This window comes from Xenopus laevis, chromosome 1S (genome assembly GCF_017654675.1).
Source record: "Xenopus laevis strain J_2021 chromosome 1S, Xenopus_laevis_v10.1, whole genome shotgun sequence".
In the NCBI taxonomy this organism is placed as follows: domain Eukaryota; kingdom Metazoa; phylum Chordata; class Amphibia; order Anura; family Pipidae; genus Xenopus; species Xenopus laevis.
Genome location: NC_054372.1, coordinates 48,519,380 through 48,543,756, shown reverse-complemented (window position 1 = coordinate 48,543,756; position 24,377 = coordinate 48,519,380). Strand labels below are relative to the sequence as shown.

The 24,377-nt window shown below is 37.2% G+C and overlaps 1 protein-coding gene across 5 annotated transcripts in view; it reads right to left on the bottom strand.

Moving 5' to 3' along the window:
- LOC108704365 (type II inositol 3,4-bisphosphate 4-phosphatase) overlaps positions 1–24,377 on the bottom strand; it is a 339,921-nt gene that overhangs the window by 124,372 nt on the left and 191,172 nt on the right. For all 5 annotated transcript variants that reach the window (XM_041579561.1, XM_041579564.1, XM_041579563.1 and 2 more), the window contains one exon: positions 13,987–14,066. In XM_041579561.1, the coding sequence (XP_041435495.1) occupies positions 13,987–14,066 (80 nt within the window). The remainder of the gene's footprint in view (positions 1–13,986; positions 14,067–24,377) is intronic.

Here is a 24,377-nt window from a genome sequence, read left to right as displayed (position 1 = left end):
CGTGGCGGCCTGCCTTTGCCTGGCATTATTTTTAAAAAAACAACAACAACAACAAAAACTCAGTTGGTTTTTCTGGAAACGATAATACACACAGCTAGATGGCGGGTTGAAGAAAACACTGTGCAAATAATGCCTACAAAGTCAACGTATACACTACTACAGCGGTGGATACGGATTACGTAAAATATATGAATGCTGCTTGAAAAAAGTGACTCCGGTGTTTTTTCTGGAGACGGTAATATTATGGATATTTAGACAGAATGGGAACAAGGTCACACAGCTCGATGGCGGGTTGAAGAAAACAGTGTGCAAATAATGCCTACAAGGCCAACGTATACACTACTACAGCGGTGGATACGGATTACGTAAAATATATGAATGCTGCTTGAAAAAAGTGACTCCGGTGTTTTTTCTGGAGACGGTAATATTATGGATATTTAGACAGAATGGGAACAAGGTCACACAGCTCGATGGCGGGTTGAAGAAAACAGTGTGCAAATAATGCCTACAAGGTCAACGTATACACTACTACAGCGGTGGATACGGATTACGTAAAATATATGAATGCTGCTTGAAAAAAAGTAACTCAAGTGGTTTTTCTAGAGACGATAATATTATCAATATTTAGACAAAATGTGAACAAGCTCACACAGCTCGATGGCGGGTTGAAGAAAACACTGTGCAAATAATGCCTACAAGGCCAACGTATACACTACTACAGCGGTGGATACGGATTACGTAAAATATATGAATGCTGCTTGAAAAAAGTGACTCCGGTGTTTTTTCTGGAGACGGTAATATTATGGATATTTAGACAGAATGGGAACAAGGTCACACAGCTCGATGGCGGGTTGAAGAAAACAGTGTGCAAATAATGCCTACAAGGCCAACGTATACACTACTACAGCGGTGGATACGGATTACGTAAAATATATGAATGCTGCTTGAAAAAAGTGACTCCGGTGTTTTTTCTGGAGACGGTAATATTATGGATATTTAGACAGAATGGGAACAAGGTCACACAGCTCGATGGCGGGTTGAAGAAAACAGTGTGCAAATAATGCCTACAAGGCCAACGTATACACTACTACAGCGGTGGATACGGATTACGTAAAATATATGAATGCTGCTTGAAAAAAGTGACTCCGGTGTTTTTTCTGGAGACGGTAATATTATGGATATTTAGACAGAATGGGAACAAGGTCACACAGCTCGATGGCGGGTTGAAGAAAACAGTGTGCAAATAATGCCTACAAGGCCAACGTATACACTACTACAGCGGTGGATACGGATTACGTAAAATATATGAATGCTGCTTGAAAAAAGTGACTCCGGTGTTTTTTCTGGAGACGGTAATATTATGGATATTTAGACAGAATGGGAACAAGGTCACACAGCTCGATGGCGGGTTGAAGAAAACAGTGTGCAAATAATGCCTACAAGGCCAACGTATACACTACTACAGCGGTGGATACGGATTACGTAAAATATATTATGGCTGCTTGAAAAAAGTGACTCCGGTGTTTTTTCTGGAGACGGTAATATTATGGATATTTAGACAGAATGTGAACAAGGTCACACAGCTCGATGGCGGGTTGAAGAAAACAGTGTGCAAATAATGCCTACAGGGCAAATAATGCCTAAAAGGTCAACTTATACACTACTACAGCGGTAGTAAAATAAAAAAAAGTAAAATAAAAAAAAAATGAATATTAAAAAAAAAAATTAAAGTTGGTGCTGCTGAACTACTAGGAGCAGCAGATTAGCACACCAGTCCCACTCCCCAACACTGCTAGACTAATAGCACTGGGCTCTTATAGTAGTAGTAGTAGTAGTAGTAGTAAAACAACAAAAAAATAAATAAAAGCAGTCCTTACAAGGACTACTGTTATTGCAGCAGTCAGCAGATGAGATCAGAAGCAGGACAGCTGCCCACTGCAGCTACATACAGAGCACTGCAGTAGAAGGTAGATTACTAGCCAGCAAAGCTACCTAAGCTTAAATGTCCCTCAAACCCCTGCAGACTTCTGTCCCTCCAATAACAGAGCAGTATCAAAACGATTACTAGCCAGCAAACTTTCAACTGTCCCTGAAATCACTAACAGGCAGCAGCTCTCTCCCTACACTATCTCTTCAGCACACACAGGCAGAGTGAAAAAACGCTGCAGGGCTTCGGTTTTTATAGGGAAGGGGAGTGGTCCAGGGGAGAGCTTCCTGATTGGCTGCCATGTACCTGCTGGTCTGGGGTGAGAGGGCAAAAAAAAGCGCCAACAATGGCGAACCCAAAATGGCGAACGTCGCGCGACGTTCGCGAACTTCCGGCGAGCGCGAACACCCGATGTTCGCGCGAACAAGTTCGCCGGCGAACAGTTCGCGACATCTCTAATAACCAGTACCATACCTGTACTTATTTAAATTTGCTCACCAGCTCAAACATGACCATAACCGTTTGCCTTCTTTCTGAGCATTTCTGAATGATATGATTGTGCTATATAAAAAAGGGTTATGTTAATGACACATAAGCAGTGAAAACAGCCCGATTATAGTATCAGATATTACCCAAATGGTAAGTAGCCATCAAGCAAGGCACTTAAGTTGCTTCTGACTGAAATGGCTTGGAATATAGATATGGATTAAGTGTCTCTGTGGTGCCACTGCTACAAGAATAAGGCTCAAGTTTGCCTTTAGGAATGTTCCAATGATACATGACATATGGCATGGTCCAGTAATCTTTTCTACTATTAATGTTTTATTTCTTCTAAATGTGGCATTGCCAATAGCTTATATTTGGAGTTCCTAATGGAGCATTTCCAGTTACTAGACTTTATGTTCTGCTCAGTTACTCCGATCCTCTGATGAACGCTAGCCAAAATTGGATCATTGCATTTTGTATTTGTCTTTTTTATGCACTCATACTGATTCTTCCATTATTTATTTATTTATATAGGGTGAAGCAGGGTGTCACAACTGCAAGCGTATTTGGTTACTTTACTTCAGTTGCATGTATTTCTTATAGCCACACATAAACTCATCTCATATACAGGTATGGGATCCCTTATCAGGAAAGCCATTATCCAGAAAGCACAGATTTACGGAGGCCATTTCCCATAGACTCCATTTTATCCAAATAATTAAAAAAATATTTTCTTTTTCTCGGTAATAATAAAACAATACCTTGCACTTGATCCAAACTACGATATAAATAATCTTTACTGGTAGCAAAACCAACCTATTGGGTTTATTTCATGTTTACATGATTTTCTAGTAGACACAAGGTATGAAGATCCAAATTACGGAAAGATCCGTTATCCGGAAAACCCCAGGTCCCAAGAATTCTGGATAACAGATCCCATTCCTGTACTATAGAATCTGAGTGCATATGCTGCAATTTGTCATCTTAGATGGAGTTATATAGGAAAGTGCATTAGCTGCGTGTAGTGACAGGAATGCAAGATGAGTAGAAAGTCAGAGGGTAAAGGTCTTGGCTTTGTCAAGCAATAGCTGTTCTGCTTAAAACACTATCAGGGTGCACCAATCTGAATGTAACTAACAGAAATGAGACAGACATAGCACTTGACAGCTTCTATGTTTATCCATCGTTCATTCATTGATGCTCCAGTTTTGAAGTACCATTCACTTAGAAAAGTGACACAGATGATGTCTTTTGAGACACAAATGGAGATTTTCACCTAAAGCTCCAAGCAATACATGTGAAGCAAATCTTAAAACCATTACGTCATGTATGATGGTAGCAACATCATCAGGGGCGTAACTATAGAGGAAGCAGACCCTGCGGCTGCAGGGGGCCCAGGAGGTATAGGGGCCCCAGGAGGCCCTAATTCATATACAATTTCAATAAATATTGGAGAAACAAGTCAACCTCTAAACATTTTGGGGGCCTGAAAAATAATTTGCTGTGGGGCCCAGTAATATCTAGTTACGCCACTGAACATCATCCTGTGGGGCTGGTTTTCTTCAGCAGCAACACCATGGATTGTGCAAAATACAGGGTAACAACAAGTGTTCTAGCAAGTCTGCTAAAAAATAAGTAACTCGGTGACAAAACAAGGCTTTGGCATTACCTGAAACACTTGAATGCCAAATATTTCCTTCAAATTTTCTACTGTCTATCAGTACCAACAATAACTAAATGCCACAAATAAAACCTTGTTTTATCAAAAGTAAACTTAGAAGTGCAGTGCCACTCATAGTTTGTATACATTATATATTTCAGCTCAAATGGGTATCAATCATTGTCAGCTTTAGAGACTAGCGCGATTATAACATTCTCTCAAAAGTAATGCATAATGTATCAGTGCTATATAAATTACAGCATAATAATAAATGCTATTTAATAATAAGTGCTACTTATGCTGACTAGTAAAGATCAAACATTTGTTTCATTGTCTTTTATGAAGCACACTAAGGTCTCACAGGTCCATCAGATATGATGTAGCTTACTGTGGTTTGCTGGGAGGCATACAATAAAATAAACTTTTCAGGAAGATAGACACATATTACTTTTGTTGTTTCTTGCAAGAATTTTAAAGGCCTATTTTTAAAGGTTTTGACTGGAAAAACAGATTAGCTATACAGGTACTGTATATGATCTGTTATATAGAATGCACAGGACTTGGGGTTTTCCAGAAATGTTATCAATTTGGATCACCATACCTGAAGTCTACAAAAAAAACATTTAAACATGAAATAAACCCAATAGGGTTATTTTTCCAATATGGATTTGTGCAGCTTAGTTGGGATCAAGTACAAGATACTGTTTTAAAATTACTTAGAAAATGTAGTTATTTAATTAAAATAGGGTTTATGGGAGATGGCCATCCCATAATTGAGAGCTTTTTAGAAAACAGGTTTCCAGATAACTGGTCCCATATCTGTATCTGTGGGAAAACAAATAATTTTAAATAGGTAGTTGACTATAGGTTCATGTAAAAGAGACAGGTTAGAACTTAGATTGGTTTGAGGCAAAGCTAAAAGTCAAACACGAGTAAATAACCAGATATACCAAAAATGTGAGTCCCAAATCAGTGTTGCTCCCACTCCTGCAAAAACACAGTAAGTCTGCTTCAACTTCCAAGTGCTCAAATATTCAGAATTGTGTTGCTGGAAGAGCTCAAAAACATGAACCTCATGGGATAACAAGATAATAATATTGGGTAGCATTCTTAAAAATTCTGAATATTTGAAAGCACAAGTAAATACCGTCTGTTTTAAAAAGGCTTTTACTATACATGTATAGGATCTGTTATTCGGAAATCTGTTTTAAAGAATAGCCTCCCATAGACTCCGTTTTATCCAAATAATCCAAATTTGAAAAAATGATTTCCTTTTCTCTGTGATAATAAAACAGCACCTTGTACTTGATCCAAACTAAGATATAATGAATCCAGATTGGGTTAATTTAATGTTTACATGATTTTCTAATAGACTTAATTATGGAAAGATCCTTTATCTGGAAAACCCCCAAGTCCCAAGCATTCTGGATAACAGGTCCCATACCTGTACTTAATTTAAAATGCAGTGCTTTTGGTCTCCTTTAACTTATACATAAGTACATATTCTTCTGCTCTATGTCTAGCTAGTGATGGGGGAATTTGTCTCGTTTTGCTTTGCCACGAGTTTCGCGAAATTCACAAAACTGGTGAAAAATTCACGAAACATTGATTTTGACGCCGACAACAATTCGCCGGTGTCAAAATGGGCACTGGCATCAAAGTTTACATCCATTAAAGTCAATGGGCGTCCGTTTATTGTCGAATTCGCGCCAGCCGAATAAATTCGCCTATCACTATGTCTAGCCTATATTTCATCTAGCTAGCATGCAGAGCCGCTTACTATCTGTATAGAGTAATAAACATGCCAAGACTTTAAAGGGATATTTGGCAGTAATGTGTTTTCTGTGGAATAATCAGCGTTTCTTTCCTAATGACAAAATTAAGTATTTTGTGTAATCACAAAGTAATGTTATTCTGATTGCTTGAACCCATGAGCATTCAGGCCTACCGTACCTACATTTTTGGCACAGTTGCTTGTGTTCCTTAAAAACTTTTTTTTTTTTAATTTGACCCACATTCAAAATATAATCAAGGAATGCAGGTTGAATTCACAAAAACATACTAATGTTTTAAAACCAGTTTCAGTGCTATATACCTTGTGTTTAGACGCATTCAACAAGCATTCCAATTGACCCACATTTAAATGCCTTTGGTAGGACTCTCAGTGCTTTCGAGTAAAAGCTGGAATCAGAATCTTTCCATGATCTCATAACCTGGACTTTAATGTGTAAATGTAGATGATTCAAATGGTTGGAAAATGTATTTTAATCCTACATTACATTTCAATGATTAATGCAGATCTGAAAGGGTTTTGATTAGCTCCCATGGCCATGCTGCTTTCCAAAAGAGCGGTAGTACACTAAGCAGAGGAAAAAAATATTTGCAGGACCATCTTTATTAATTATATATGATAAAGTAAACTGAGAGTATTTAGGTTTCCTTTTAAATGGTAAGTGAAAGCTATTATAAATGTAAAATAACATGGAGATGAGTTAAAACCAGGTAGTCAATGTTTTAAGCCAGTACCCTGTAATCAATGGTCCTTATATCTAATTTTACAGTACAGGTATGGGATCCGTTATCCAGAAACCTGTTATCCAAAAAGCTCCAAATTACAGAACGGCTGTCTCCCATAGACTCAATTTTATCCAAATAATCCACATTTTTAAAAATGATTTTCTTCTTCTCTGTAATAATAAAACCATACCTTGTACTTGATTCATACTAAGATATAATTAATCCTTATTGGAAGCAAAACCAGCCTTTTGGGATTATTTCATTTTTACATGATTTTCTAGTAAATTTAAGGTAGGAAGATCTAAATGACGGAAAAATCCATTATCCGGAAAACCCCAGGTCCCAAGCATTCTGGATAAAAGGTCCTATACCTGTATATACTTTTGGCACTAAAGGCTACTACACATGCAACACTTTTATCATTTCTGCTTGTAACAATGATCAGAAGTACTCACCACTACTCATATGAATGGTAAACAGAGCAAGTCTACCAAAATCCACCCCATGAAAACATGCCAGTAAACCACCCCCCAGCCCAATTTGAGGTCATTCATTCAAATTAAGACACATAGTAAATATTAAGGTTGGCTGTTTGATTAACAATATATTCAGATGCAAATTACTCTGGAATTAAAGCAAAAATGCTGAAGACAAACCTGTTACGAATGGCACCCTAAACTTAGAACTAAAGTCAAGTTCCCAGTCTCGGCTCACTCCTCTGCCTATAGCTGCCGCCTTTGGCTTTGGGAGGAGCCCTCAGCTACTCATATGCCACCAGGACTTAAGCTGGCCATAGACGCAAAGATCCAATCGTACGAATCAAGGATTCGTACAATTTTCGGACCGTGTGTGGAGAGTCCCGACATTTTTCGTCCCATGGAGATCGGTCGTTTGGTCGATCGAACAGGTTAAAAGATTTCTGTTGGCTGCCGATAATATTTCCATGTATTGTCGATCGTACGATTTTCAGTGGGAGACTGTCACCAGCTTTTGTCGGACATAACTTTCCTACGATTGCTGTCAGGGGCAGAACATCGGCTGATCTGTTCTTTTACTACTTTATTTGACTGGAATGGTTAGGGCTGGTCGGGAGATGCGGAAGTCTAATCATTCGAGGATTTGAATGATCGGATCTTTGGATCTATGGCCAGCTCTAGTGTGAGAGGAACAGGACAAAAGTTCTGAGCAAGCAAAGAGGCCAATTCATAGTGGATTGGGAACTTAGAGAGAACAACCACCTAGATCTCAATGGTAGGTACAGACAGAAGCGTGGTCTAGAAACAGACAAGGGTCGGTCCAGGCAGACTTCAAGCACAGTCAGTATACAGGCAAGGGCACTGACAAATTGCGGAACTAGGTTTAAATAACCAAATTTACTCGCCAAGGCAACATCACTATGTGCGCTGCACAACAATGTCACGTACGAACGTATAGAGGAAACAAGAGTTTGTGCCAGCATTTGCCATGAACTAGCAGGAGTCCCGCAATGGCAGTGACAGGCCTCCCCGTTGCTGCCCCACTGAACCACCAGATAACCTTTCAAAACCAAAATAGAAATGTTTATGTACATTAAAAGGGATGAGCTGATATCTCCATTAAAGCAGCAAATGATGTATTTTCCTTAACACTTCTTTTCTGCATCTATGTTCTGCAGTCATGTACCAAGGCATCTTCCACACCAGTTACTAGTAGACTATAGCCCCTATTTTTGAAAACAAAAAATAGTGTAAATATTGTTTTCTTTAAGACATTGCTTTAGACAACTATACAATATACAGAAGAAAGCTGTGACAAACCAGTATGTGTTCCACAAAAAGTAGGGATGCACTGAATCCAGGATTCGCTTCGGGATTAAGCCATTTGCATATGTAAATTAGGTACGGGAAGGGAAATCGCCTGATTATTCATCACAAAACAAGGAAGTAAAAACATTTTCCCCCACTTTTTCCTTTCCCAGCCCAATTTGCATATGCAAATTAGAATTCCGATTTGGTTCAGTATTAGGCCGAATCTTCCACAAAGGATTCAGAGATCTGGTCGAATCCAAAATAGTGGATTCGGTGCATACCTAAAAAAAGTACATCTATTAGTAAACAAAAGTGCAGTGGAACAGCAATACCGTCTAGTATCATGGTTCCTTTAAAGAAGATTTCATGTGGCTTTAAAGGTTTGTTTCTTCAGGCAAAATACCAGCTCTCAGAACTCTAGAATTACCAGTATTCCAGATTCTCCTTCAGATCTTTGTTAGTTTTTCTACTTGTCAAGAGGCTGCTTTGGTGGTTGACATACAGTAAGACACATGGCTTTTCTTTTGTTAGTTGCAAACACAGAGAGTCAGTCTATGTTATGTACTATATTTCACATATTCTTTTTGACTCCTTTACTGAGAAATTATTCACTGCAGGACAAACACCCTCATTTTGTCCCAGATCGGCTGGACCCATTCAATGAATGAAAAACAAATGAAATGCTATATACCAATAATGAATGCTCTACAGCAATGTATGAATGAGCAAAAAAAAAAAAAAAAGATAAATTTACATCACATCCTAGGGTGTACCATTTTAAAGGAACAGTACCACCAAACACTGAAAGTGTATCAAAGTAATTAAAATATAATGCACTGTCGCTCTGCACTGGTAAAACAGTTGTGTTTGCTTCCAAAAGATTTCTATAGTTTATATAAACAAGCTGCAGGTTACATAGCAGATAAAACACCATTGTATTCTACAGAGCTTATGTTATGTGCCATGTAACCTGTGCATTCCTCCTTTTTTACAGCTTAAATGGCTGTTCCTATGACTACACAGCAGCTTATTTCTATAAACCATAGTGGTCTTTCTGATGCAAACACACAGCTATTAGTAGTGCATGATAACTGTATATTATATGTTAATTACTTTAAAATGCTTTCATTTTTTGGTGTTACTGTTCCTTTAAGAAGATAAAAGTTAAAATGATAGACCAATTCTTTCACTGGAATTATAGCTTCTAATGGTACTGTATGTGGTCCATTTAAATAGTATGCATAAATACTGGAGGTCAGGGTATCATATTTTCAATATGATAATCACATAGTTAAGGGTCAAGCTTTTATGTAATACAGATTCACCATGAAAGAAACAAGCATCCTCCCTAATTTTGCCAACTTCCTCACTATAAATTTGGTCTTCCAGTGCTTGATAAAAAAAAAAGCACTTCATGGTTTCAAACAAACTTAAGTTTGTAGCAAGGTGTATTACAAATAATAAGAATTATTGTGCAAAGGCCAGGAGGTTTCAAACTATGAGGAACTAAGGTAAACATTTTCAAGTCATTTCCATGAAGGAGAACTAAACCCTTAAAATGAATATTGCTAAAAATGCCATATTTTATATACTGAACTTATTGCACCAGCCTAAAGTTTCAGCTTCTCAATAATCAGCCTTACATTGTGACATTTCTATGTGTACTGTATATTGTAAGTGGGTCCCTAAGCTCAGTAACTGACAACAGCACAGAGCATGTGCAGTGAATCAGCAGAAAAGAAGTTGGGGAGCTACTGGGGCATCTTTGGAGACACAGATCTTCCCTGCTAAAGGGCTGTGAGGGCCTCGGGCTGGTACAGAAGCCCAACACATAATGTACAACATTTCTTGTCTACTTCTTTTGTTAGACTTTAGTTGTCCTTTAAGAAAGAAAGGTATGAAATAAATATAATTATAGTGCTTGTGTGAGTGTTCTTAATTAGAATGGCTTTATATAGATGCATCCACAGCAAAGGTTTGTGCCCATACTTTACTATTGCGAGGTCTACTTTTAGTGATGTTGTCCGATTATTATCTACATCCATAAAAGCATTACAAAATAGAATGGATTCGACCAGACTGTTCAATCACTATGCTTCCGTCCAATGAAGCCAATAAAAGCATTGTTAGCATTCTTTTCCATGGAAAATATTACTTAAATATTATATTGATTTAAGAGAGAGAATTTATATTGCTATATTTAACAAACAACTTCTTATGGAACCTTAACGTAATAAATATCTGAATGAAAAGCATGAAACAGGAGGGTGATTTAGACAAGCTGTTTATTGACAGTGTCTTGAGATCTACAGATCAGCAGCTAAAGGTCCACTGATAGATCCCAATGTACCTTTTGGGCACCCCTGCTTTAGATTGTGGGATGGGCCCTATGTGAGCAATGAGCAATACCTGTAAAGCGCTATTTAACATGTCACGATCTCTAGATAAAGAATAATAAAAATGATTTAACAAATGTAGAATCTTCTTGTTTATGCAGAAACAGAGTTTGAAAAAAAAAACCTCTTGAAATACATGTCCATTAATATTAACAAGCTTTGTTATGTCTTTGCTCCCCTGACATTTCTTTAATCCTATTCACGCAGGTTTTACTCCTGAGATGTTGCCGTTTCCAAAAGGATTTGTAGCTTGACCTGGCATCTATTTAGGTTGTACACTAATGGTTAAAGGTAGGAAACACTTCTTAGCCCTCAAAAAAGTTTTCTTTCAAACGGAAGAAAAAAGGAAAAGGCTGATTTTATGAGCAATAGATGATTTCAAGAGCACTGCAATGAATTTTCTTTTCTTCTGCTGAAATCTTGAAAGCCCTTCTGAGCTTTAGCCCTTCTGAGCTTTATACTGCTGTGTTACCATAGGGGATGACATGAAAGCATTGAAAACCTTTCCTAACCTAGCGCTGCTAAATATATGAATTCTTTCCCCCCCTTAATATTAGATTTTGTACAGGGCAATAAACAGGTTCTGTGGGGCAAGTTTCACTAATGACCATGCAATATTTTTCACACTAGAGCAGTTTTATTAAAGTTCGAATTGTAAATTCGAATTTGAATTTTCAAGTTGGATTTTTGGTCACAAATTAGAGCTGGGAATAATCCAAACTCGAATTTAAGATTTATCATACCTGGACCATGGGAACAACTCAAATTTAACTATTCACCGCCTAAAGCCTGCCAAGTTCATGTAGAAGTCAATGGCAGAGGTCGAGTGACCCATTTGAATATGTTAGTTTTTTGTTGGAGAAAATTAGATTTGCGTTTAGTTGAAATTGTTTCGAATTCGATTTGAGTTTTGGATCGGGAATATTCGTAGAGAAGGAAAGGCTTGCAGCACTTGGGGGCGCCAAATGTTAGGCACCCTCAAGTGATTTTAGTTACTTACTTGAAACCCTGGGCCGGTGCTCCTATCAGCAGAAAACTGCACCGGCCTGGGGTTAAACCAGTGAGCACCACGGAGTGATCCACTTCCGCCTTCTTCTGTATTCAAATTTCCCAGGGCAAACGCATGCGCAGTTAAACGAAATAGTCGACTTTTTGGTTAAAGTTTGGCTTTTCGTTCTACTGCAGAGGAAGACATTAGAAGATCACTCCATGGTGCTCACTGTTATAACCCGGGCAGGAGCAGCTTTCTGCTGATAGGAGCACCAGCCCAGGGTTTCAAGTAAGTAACTACAATCACTTGGGTTTGCCTAACATTTGGCACCCCCCAAGTGCTGCAAGCCTTCTCCTTTAAATAAGATAATATTTGAGTTTCCAGGTCATTCGAGTTAATTTGGGGTAAAGAAAAACTCTAACATTTGACCTTTGATAAATCAGCCCCTTAATTTTCAATCTATGTTTTAGCCACAAAATGTTCATTATACACAAAACTCCTACTTACTGTACATAGTTAATAGCATCTACAATATTCCTTTGTAATACAAATAGGTTCAATATCTGGATTTACAATAATTTTTAGACAAACTAACTTTTAAAAGGAAAAATTTCAGAGAACTGGTATGTAACTTATAAAATATCACCTAGTTATTTATCTGCTTAATCTGCTTCCAAGTAAAGATAGAGAAAAAATGAGTTGCCTAAATTCTAATGCTATGGTACCAATGAAGGTGATTAGTGGTATATAAATTAATACATTTGTTTTTCTACAATACACAGATTGATTTAAAGTATGACTGATGCTAATTAAAGAATTAAAGCTTGATCCACTTACTTCTGCATTTGGAATTGCACAAGCCATTCCAGCTTTCTTCCAACTTTCATTTTAGAACTTATTTTTACCACTCAGCCTCTCTTCTCTGTTACCTACCAACAACCTCAACCATCACCACTGAAAACCTTCTTCTGAATTCTGTACATCTAGTCTGGAATCCACTCTGCTGACTAATCATTCTCAACTCCAGTTAAATTCCTGATTTTCATTTCTTTCATTGTCCTGTGACTTTCCAAAACCTCATGTATGACTACTGTTAATTCTAGAAAAGTCACCAAATAATCAGTAAGCTTACTTGAACTACTGTAAATGCTAAAACTATGGATAAGCATATACTGGTTACTCAACTTTCTTTAAAATGATTACTGCTTACTTCCTACCAAATGGAACCTTAATTAAAAAATTCTGATGAACTTTATCTAAATATTTAAATTGGTTTTTCAATCACCAAGTCCAGTGGTCAAGTCCAATTCATCGCTGCTCAAATAATGAGTGGTCACAGAAATTGCAATGAAAATAAGGTTAAAGGTGTAATTAGTAAAAGTACATTAAGATAAAGCATGGATAGTTCAAGTTATCAGGAAAGCAAGGAAACATTTCATTTTTTTTTATTACAATAAGACCATTAGTAATCATTCACAACATTATTTATGGTGAATAAGATTTCCATCATATTACAGTATGACAGCTCTAGATCACATCAATAAACATACTGGGGGTCATTTATCAACACTGGGCAAATTTGCCCATGGGCAATAACCCATGGCAACCAATCAAATTGCTGCATTCATTGTTCTACTTGCAGCTGGCTTCAAAAAGCTAATCACTGATTGGTTGCTATAGGTAACTGCCCATGGGCAAATTTGCCCATTGTTGATAAATGAGCCCCACTGTATATTAAGGGGGTTATTTATCAAATACCAAATTTTTCAGATTTTTTAAATTAAAAAAGTCAGACCAACTAGAATCCATGATTTGACCATATTTATTATTTAAAAAGCATAAATTAATAGTTTTCGGGAAAACCCTGGAAAAAAAAACGTGCAAAAAATAGTATAGTACGATTTTTACGAAGTTGTTTCCTGAATCCTACAATTTTTTGGGGATTTTACCTAAAAAACGGAAAAATGTTTTTATTCTTCAGCGCAGACAACAGAAACGTATAAATATGATAGGGACCTCTCCCATTTATATACAACTACGGAATGTCTGTGATGCCTCTGGGTTTAATAAATCCCGAAAAATTCAAGTAAAAAAAACTTGAATTTTTCGGGTTTTTGGCATTCAGAATTTGATAAATAATCCCTTATTGTTATTAATATAATCTTACAGAAAACAATGGCAATTCAACAGCAAACCTGTTAAAAAAAAAATACAAAACCTACTTGAGATTTAGCGACAGTTGTTGCTCCTTTGATTTCACCAGATCCCTTACTTTAAAAGTACTGCAGCCCAGGAGACTTTTCTAAAAACAAGAGAAAAGAAATGCTTAGTTTCCGAAATATGGCATTGTTATCTTAACAATATTTAAATATGTGAGTAGATGAAGATGTCTTGGGAATTTTTACTATCAGTTCTGCTCAGGGTACTTTTTTATTTTATAGTGCATATACTTGAGAAATTTAAAAGCAGCCTGAGAAACACTGGGGTAGTAAATATTAGAAGATCAACAGTACTAAATGTGTAAAAATATAATGCTGTTATTGCCATATTATTAATGATTTGTAATGAAATCTATATTTAGCACGTTTATGAGGCCAATTAAATGGTATTTGCAGGAGGATACAGATTATCCAACATTTTTTCACAATGTGCTAAATCAAGTGACTCAACAACTCCACAAAATGACTCTAATATATGGGGGGAAACATTTAATTATATGCAATATTTTCTGCAGTACAAGGCTACATAGCTCTAGATTGTTCTGAAGTGTCCTGAAGCATCTATAAAATATATATTAAGAGTATTTTTGTGCTTGCCAAATCTGCTTGTATTTTTCAACCACATGCTGGATGTCATTTAAAAAAATATTTTAGAATGAAAAGGGTTGCCATCTTCAAAACATGGGCCAAGTGCCAGTAAAGGGTTTCTTTTTAGATGCAGAGTACAGACAGGACATCCTAGATATGCAGCAAGTTTATTGTTGTACCAGAACCAAAACCATAATGTCTGTTATGAAAATGCATGATGCTGATGTTTTGTATGTAGAGCAGGGTTCTCCAAACTTTTTTACCCATGAGAAACATTCAAATGTAAAAAGAGTTATGGAGCAACAAAAGTTGAAAAAAAAGTCCCCGGTGTGCCAAATAAGGGCTGTGATTGACTATTTGGTAGTCCCTATGTGGACAGGCAGCCTACAGGAGGTTCTGTTTGGCAGTGCACCTGATTTTTTATGCAACTAAAACTTTCCTCCAAGCCTGGAATTCAAAAATAAGCTCCTGTTTTCAGGCCACTTAGAGAAACATTCATGGGGTTGTTGAGCAGCATGTAGCTCACGAGCCACTGATTGGGGATCATTTTGCCATTTTTAGTCAGATTTGTAACGCTTCAAAAACCTTACACCTGCAAAAGAATATATGAGTTGCTGCAACGCTTTTTTTTTACAAGCACATCCCCATCAATGGAACTGCACTTAGTAACAGTGTTCAACAAGTTCTTTTTTTCATGAAACCTTTTTCATTTTGGACTCAAAGGGGCCGATTCATCAAGAGTCGAATATCGAGGGTTAATTAACCCTCGATATTCGACTGGGAACTAAAATCGTTCGACTTCGAATATCGAAGTCGAACGATTTTGTGCAAATCCTGTGATCGATCGATCGAACGATTAAATCCTTCGAATCGAACGATTCGAAGGATTTTAATCCAACGATCGAAGGAAAATCCTTCGATCAAAAAATCACAGGCAAGCCTATGGGGACCTTCCCCATAGGCTAACATTGACTTCGGTAGGTTTTATCTACCGAAGTAGGTGGTCGAAGTATTTTTTAAAGAGACAGTACTTCGATTATCGAATGGTCGAATAGTCGAACGATTTTTACTTCGAATCGTTCGAATTCGATCGAATTTAACCAATTCGATGGTCGAAGTACCCAAAAAATACTTCGAAATTCGAAGTTTTTTTAATTCAAATCCTTCACTCGAGCTTCATGAATCGGCCCCAAAATGTTAGTAATTGGCTGATTACAGATTACAGCATTTTGAGCAATTTTTTTTCAGATAAATGCCCCCCTAATTTCTTTTTCAGATAAACACCCCCCACATTTTTTTCAGATAAACACCCCCCTATATCTTTTATGTCCCTACTGAAAAGGCATCTGTATGGAGAAGCATTTTAATAAATCATACACATTACTCTACAAAGTGAATTTGACAGGAAGACATGGCTGCTTATGTAATACAGAGCTCTGTAATATAACAGGTGAAATTCAGGTTAAAAGGTGGTATTATAAAGAGGTGGTGTTGCAAAGAGGGCATGGATGCCATGTAATGAAACAACTATATTTAAATGTAAATTTGTAGAGTGACTTTGCCTGATAATATTGAGGGCGTTGCTAGCAAAGTACAAAATCACCATAAGCTAAATTTACAGTACAGGTATAGGACCTATATGCTTGAGACCTGGGGTTTTCCGGATAATGGATCCCGTTATGGATCTTCCTACCTTAAGTCTACTAGAAAATCATGTAAACATGAAATAAACCCAATAGGCTGGTTTTGCTTCCAATAAGGATTAATTATTTCTTAGTTTGGATCAAGTACAAGCTACTGTTTTATTATTACAGAGAAAAAGGAAATCATTGTTAAAAATCTGGATTCTTTGATTATAGTGGAGTCTATGGGAGACGGCCTTTCCATAATTCTGAGCTTTCTGGATAATGAGTTTCTGGGTAACAGATCCCATTCTGGATAATAGGTCCCATACCTGTATATTTTTAGCCAAAAATATATTCAAAATAGTAGATTCAGTGCATGTCTATTGGTCAAATTAGACTTTCTAGGGAACTAAACACAGAAGTCAAAAGCCAAGCTCTCCTTACTGAACACAATAATAATCAAATATATATAGGCAGAATTTGAACCAGAATGAAATAGAAACTGGATAACACAGATGGCTGATTTTGTATTGTATAGGAAAATGGGACCTGTTATCCAGAATGCTTGAGGCCTGGAACTTTCTGGATAATGAATCTTTCTGTAATTTGGATCTTCATACCTTAAGTCTACTAGAAAATAATGTAAACATTAAAAAAAAACAATAGGCTGGTTTTGCTTCCAATAAGGATTAATTATATCTTAGTCAAGTACAAAGTACTGTTTTATTATTACAGAGAAAAGGGAAATCATTTTTAAAAATTTAGATTATTTGGATAAAATGGAGTCTATGGGAGACAGCCTTTCCATAATTCTGAGCTTTCTGAATAACGGGTTTCCGGATAACGGATCCCATGCCTGCGCCACATTTTTTAAAATCTTGCTGCATGTCTCTGTCTGTGTCATTCCTCCCCATCTGTACACATTTTTGCAAATTAGCAGCAATTCCTGGAAAATTCAGCTATCAATCATAATAATAATAATAATAACAATAATAATAATTGTGTCAACTGCACACAGCAATTTCTGATTTTTGTAACCCCCAAATTCATTTTTATACTGCAACATTTCAGATTTTCTATTCTGCAGGAATGGGATTTGCATTATGAAATGACCTTGTGAGTCAATGTGCTGCATTAAACCATATGCCAATTTTTGTCTCTAACGTTAGTTTGTACTTGGAGTCAACAGACTTCTTTTCACTAGCACCATGTCTAAAAAACCTAAAATCCATTGCATGACTCCTTCCTATGCGGGACTCTGTCTCTCAGAATCTTACCTTGTGTACTACATAGGCAGATAATGAAAGGATTTGTATCCTAATAAAGAGATCACCTGCCATTTATTATTCCTTTAAAAGCTACCTATTGATAGGCCCCACAGAAAATTCACAAGAATTCATATTTTGTCCGCTCATCACTAATCATTGATTAATGATTAGCGAACAAAATAGTCGCCAAGACAAAGTTGTCGTTGAGACAAAAAAGTCACCGTAAGAAAAAATGGCCATTGACTTTAATGCATTTGGACAAAGAAGTTGCCGAGACACAAAAGTCGCCACAAGAAAACTGCCCATTGACTTTAATGCATTTGGAGTGAGATAAAATAAAGATTTTTGAAGGCCATTGACTTCAATGCATTTCGCAAATTTTTTTTAGAAGTTTCACAAATTTTTTTGCAGTTTGCCAAAAAGTGAAATGTGACAGATTCGGTCATCACTATTCATGATGTGTAAATGATTGAATGTATTCATCTACTTCCGAAGACAGAACTGACCTTTTGACTTCCTATTCAGCATCTCTTGTAGCACTTCATTCTTGTATCATGATTATACCCTAAAGGTGGCCATAGACGTGTAGGTTTAACTGCAATATCGAACGAATGATCGGACGTCCCCATCTCCCAACCTGCCACTAACCTTCAGTTTAAATAAAGTAGTAAAAGAACAGATCAGACAATGTTCTGCCGCCGACAGCAATCGTACGAAAGTTTATGTCCGACAAAGCTGGTGACAGTCTCCCACTGAAAATCGGCAGATCGGCAAACGATGCCGAGAAATTATCGGCAGCCGACAGAAATCTTCTAACCTGTCCGATCGACTGATCGGGATTGCACAACTAATGTCAGGACACTCCACACACAGTCCGAAAATTGTACGAATCCTCAGATCTTTGCGTCTATGGCCAGCTTTAGGTGACAGTTGCTAACTGTCTGGATACTGTACAGTATTCTAATTTCCTAATTGTCTGTTTTGTCTTTGTATACTCACTGATTAAGGTGAAGTCAAAAGTGGCGTTTTATGTTTTATGTTATATTGTGTTTTAAAAAACCCGAAGTCAAGGGTAAATACACACAAAATTAAAATAATAGAATACGCACTACAGCAATTACCACTGGGCGTTTGTAAGCCTACATCCGCAACGAGATGCCAGTATTTGTGTTTTTCTAGCAGGAAGATCAATTTAGCAAGGAAACGCCTTATTATTAAGGTCTATGGGATCCGCAAGTTTGGATATACATTTAGCTGAAATACACAGCGTATTTTCAATATGGCAGCCAAAAGTTTAATAAAACCCTTCACAGCGGAATTGTCAGTAATGTGATTATGTGAAAAACCAGTATGCATGTTGGGAAAAGAAAACTACAGGCTGAAAAACTAAATTTTTCATGCGCATGGGGTTTCATTTGCGTATTGTGGGGCACAAAACAGGTATCATTACAGTTGTAGTCGTGTTTTCTTTTATCTCTCTGTAGAGATATCAGATGTAGGGACCCTGAGATTTGGGTTAAAATACTCAGGCAGTTCCCCTTTAGAATTTGGACACCTAAGGGTCCTTTAGTTAACTCAGGCAGCTATGTCCCTTGCTGGGGCTAAATTAGTTCATGGAGATTGTCCACTAGATGGCACTGTTTGTCAATATAAAGGGGTTTAGCACCATGTGGTCTGGGTCTGTCCTCACTGAGAGGTACTACAGGTCCAGGTCTGCCGGTGAAGTTAGTTAAGTGTGAGTTAGTGATAGTGAATACAGAAATAGTCACTCTAGGAGTGAGAGTCAGCACAGGGTAGTTAGTGAGCAGATGTGGCTCCAACGAGGAGAAATAGTGGGGTTAGGACCCCGTGGTATTTGAACCACTACAGTGGGTGAGTTGAGGACCAGATAGGGTACCAAGACCCAAGACCCCAGGCTGAATACAGTGGGTGAGGTGAGGACCAAGTCCGGTGCCAAGATACAAGACCCCCAGGCTGAGAACCCCAGGTTTTAGTGCTCAACCAGAGGGATAGTGCCCAGTGAGAGTGGTAACTATTCCCCAAGTCTATTGTTGCTGTAACTTTGATACATATTGAATATTAGCCCGTCTGCTGTACCTTGTACCCCCTGGAGGGAATATTGCTGCTTGAAGCTATTCTATGATTGATGTGAACATCAAAGTGCTTGTGAACTACGACCTTGCCACTGTTCTCTGTTAATAAACAAGTTATAGCTTACTGCAAAGAAACTGTCTGGCTGAATATCCTGCTGCACTGATCTACACCAGGTACCGGGAGTTGCACGGGTACACTGGGGGTCCGGGGCACACTACAAGCAGTTTTAGCCTGGTCACACACAGCCTTAATACACAGCAAAAGCTTCACCCAAGGGTGCACTACACAGATATCAAATGTTTCTGTGGTTTACAGTAGTAGAGTAAAATGACACTGGTATTGCAAATTCCCCTTCATATTTCATGTCTCCTTTTGCATGCTATCGAATGATGGTCTGTGCAGTATGTTAGTGGGTATTAAAAAAAATTCCATCAATGGTTCTTCATTTGTTTGAACGGCCCTGGTTTAATTACTATCAGACTTAAGGGCAGATTTATCAAGGGTCGAATTTCGAAGTTAAAAATACTTCGAAATTCGACCATCGAATTAAAATACATCGAATTCGATATACTAATTTGATATTCGATATACTACAAATTCGAAAAATACTTTTTTCATCGAATATGTCTATTCTGCAGTCGAAGTTAAATCGAACGATTAAATCCTTCGAATCGAACGATTTGAACTATTTTATCGTACGATCGAACAATTTTTACTTTGAATTCAAAAACTTAGAAAAATGCTGTAGAAGGTCCCCATAGGCTAACACAGCACTTCGGCAGGTTTAATTTGGCGAAGTATTGAAGTCTAAGGTTTTTTTAAAGAGACAGTACTTCAATTTTCGAATGGTCGAATATTCAAACTATTTTTACTTAGAATTTACTACGAATTCGATTCAAAGTCATAGTATCCTATTCGATGGTCGAAGTATCCAAAAATTACTTTGAATTTCGAATTTTTTTACTTCGGAAATTCCCTCGAATTTACTTCGACCCTTGATAAATCTGGCCCTTAGTGTTGCACTGTGGAAAATTAACCACACAGTAACATATTTATATCCACATCTATTTTGCATTTTTGGACTTTACAAAACTGAAGACACAGTTTTTTTAAAAAAATCATCATGTGACCATATATAGAGTATGCCAGCACCAGCAATAGCTTGTCATTGCATGTTTTATATAGTCATTTTAAATCTTTAAAGTATGCAATAAAAGCTAAAGGACTGAAGAAAATTTGATAGAATACCAAATGGCACAAATTCAAGTTTGTCTCTGCAAATTAATGTGCAGGAGAAATGAGAATTTAAGTTAAATACATCCCTAATCTAAATCAAGCCAAGTAAGCCATTTTTTATGGCGAAAGGCAAAGTCATTTTAATCCTTATTGGAGGATCTTTTTAACTAAAGCGAAATGAAACAAAATATAAACTATTAGTGGGGCATAGTAAACAATACTTTAGTCAAGTATGCTTACACTTTATAGAGACTTTATAGACTTTTTTTTATATTGTGTGCTTTACATATTAAGTACGTTAGACTTCTTCCCCTTTATCCAGTGTTAATTAAGACTGCTGAAATTCTCTTTTATAAGCATTTTGCAAGACCAAGACTGTGCACATGCTCAGTGTGGTCTTCCTGAAAATGCCTCTCCATTGCCAGTAATTGAAATCGCTGGTGGTATGCCCAAATGGTTGCTAAATCGCTCGAAGATGCCTCCAGAGGAAACCTCATGCAATTTAGCGATCAGTTGTACATACCGCCAGTGATTCCTATAACCGAAAATGGAGAGGCATTGGCAACAAATCTTGCCATGTGCTACTGTCCTTAGCTCAACATTTCTGTCAGTTTGAGGAGATCATTATAATATCTTTTCCCCTTGATATTAATGCTGTGGCATTTGTATGTTTGGTGGTCAAATATGTCAAATTTGCTTAATGACACTAACAAAACACTTTAAAGGGCATGTAAAGGCAAACTAATTAAATTCCATTTTACTTTCTTTAATGAAAAAGAAACCTATCTCCAATGTACCGTAATAAAAAATGTGTACCGTTTTTATAAGAAATCTGACTATATGAAGTGAAATTCTCCCTTCATTTACTGCTGTGGATAGGAATTGTCAGACAGTCCCTAACTGCTCTGCAGGGAAACAATCATACTTATGAACAGCAGGGGGAGCCCCCGCTTTACTTCCCAGCCAGCAGAACTTAAGCAGCTTTGTTTGTTTCCCTGTAGAGCAGTCGTTGACTGTGTAGAGATTTGTATTGGAATTTATTTTTGCCTTTGCATCCCCTTTACTGTTTCCAACTCCAGCTGCAGGGGCAAAAATCATGGAGCCAGATTTAAACAGATAAACCGGAATTCTATTTGGAGGAATATTTTGCAGCAGCTGCTGGTTCTGCACAGTTGGAGAAAGTTTGCATTAAACAATACAAAAACTATAAAATTTATATCAGATTACATGACAACACAGGACCCAGTGCAGTCTGCCTATTCTGATTATTAATAAGTCTTCCTGTATTGGCTTCTGGCAGATATCATTTGACTTGTGCTGTTTTGATAATTTTGGACGACCCCTAAGCAGCCCAGACCACACTGAGTATGTGCACTTGGTCTTGGTCTTGCAAATATATATAACAAAGTTACAAGATAGTGACCCCCTGTGGCCAACTTTGAAGGCATGAATCATTTGTTTGATTAGGCTTGTGGTGCAGTAAGTTCATGTTTATGTTTAGTATACAAAATACAGCATTTTTAGCCTTATTCTATTTTAGACTTTACTTCCCCTTTAAAGGAGAACAAACGACAAATTACACTTGGGGGTGCCAGAAGTTAGGCTATTTCGTTCCACTGCGAATGCGTCTGCCCTGGGAAATTTGAAAACCAAAGAAGAAGGAAGAGGATCACTCAGTGGTGCTCTCTGGAAGAACCCGGGTTGGTGCAGATTTCTGCTCATAGGAGCGCTGGCCCGGGGTGCCATGTAAGTAAATATAATCATTTAGGGGTTCCTAACTTTTGGCACCCCAATGTAAATTGCCTTTCCTTCTCCTTTAAAGAAAAAATGGTTTAATAGAAATAAAAGTTACTATTAGAAAAAAAGTCAGAAGGAATAAGAATGGATTTCCATCTGCATTTCATATATGGCTTGTTTCTATTGGTTTAGGATATATTAAATTTACCCTGCTTTATATCAAGTCACGCAAAAATAAGCAGTTGCTGGTTTTGAGCAGGAAACCGATAGAAGTCTGTTACAAAGTGAATATATATGCAATAGTAATTACAGGTTTATCAGCAAAGTAATTTTTGAGTTAAAACGTACAAACGAAAATTCAAGTGAAAGATTCACTGCAGTTGACCTCTATATAAAGGAAGCGATTGAAGCAATCAATAATATACAAAAAACATCTTGTCATAAAGATTACTTCAATCTGAACTTCCCATAAAAAAGCATTTCATTTAGCCACAGATAAATACAGTTTTCTAAATAACTAAGCAATGATTAACTCCTGGGAAGACTCCCAGCATCCTCTCTGTTTTACATGGCAGCAGCAATATAAGGTTATGCATTGTGGGAGTTACACACAAAGCACTGGTGACTATTAAACACAGTTAATGGGTATTCACGTAAAGAGAAGGAAAGTGGCAGCAATTATAGCTATCTGTAAATAGTCTTTACTGAAAGCAAATTCCTAACCATGCTGAGAAGGGAAATATATGCACTTACTGCAGCCCCAGTTGAATTCTTTTTGTTTTGTCTGATTCTATAAAACATTATTATTGGATAGGCAGTGTTATGAGCCCTACATCTGCATGGGTTCCATCAACATTACATTAACTTACAAAGACTTACTTTAAGTGATAAATGTTACATACTCTGGATGGTATTTTTACATAGACAGGGTTTCTTAGTGGTCAACTGCGATGGGTTACTGCTTCAGGGTAAGCATAATGCCTTTTATTACATATGGGGGTTTGTCTTCAAAGCTCATTAATCAATACCCCCTTAATTACAGCAAGGGTTTGAACCTGTGAAAGTTTTAAGTTACAGTTGCATCTTGACGCACAGTAATTTGCCCCTTTGACATTCCATGTGTTAATTGTGTCCATTTATCTCTAAAGCTCTGTACCCAAAGGAACAAAGACAGCTGATTGTATAAAAAATAGATTTATTTTAATCTGCAATAACGGTTGGTCTCCTTCCATATTGGTCCCATAAGGGTCATCAGAACCAAAGGATACATGTGATGCTGTGAAGTGGAAAACCACTGGATTGCACTGCATTTTGCCTAGGACAAATTATTAATTCTACATATATTGTAATGTAACAGTGATTATATAATTTCCTACATTCAGCCCCACTCCACCCCAAATGAGACTCATCATTATTTATATTCCTTACAGCTCCCACACGATCTCTGTCAGACTCCCCAAAACAAAGTAATGAATACCGGTTTCAAATGTAAAGTGTATTGTAAAAAACCCCACCTCACTGGGTCCTCCATATTCTTGGGTCATCAGTTACCATTGCTCTGTTTCCCCTGTTATACCCCTACCCTTACATTTTTTTTTTATATTTCCTAAATTTATAATATAAATAGTTAATATACAACGAAAGCAAATTTCCCCAATATACAGATTACCTTTCCCTCAACATCAAAACATTCAAGAACACTTTAGGATCTTCTTAATAAAGATCAACCTCAAACTTGTGTAGCGTCAAAATTGGCGCACGCATAAAAATCATCATGTATCAATGCACCCATTAATACATTTGGACAAAATAGTCGCTCATATAAAAATTGGAGCTTGCGTCAAAA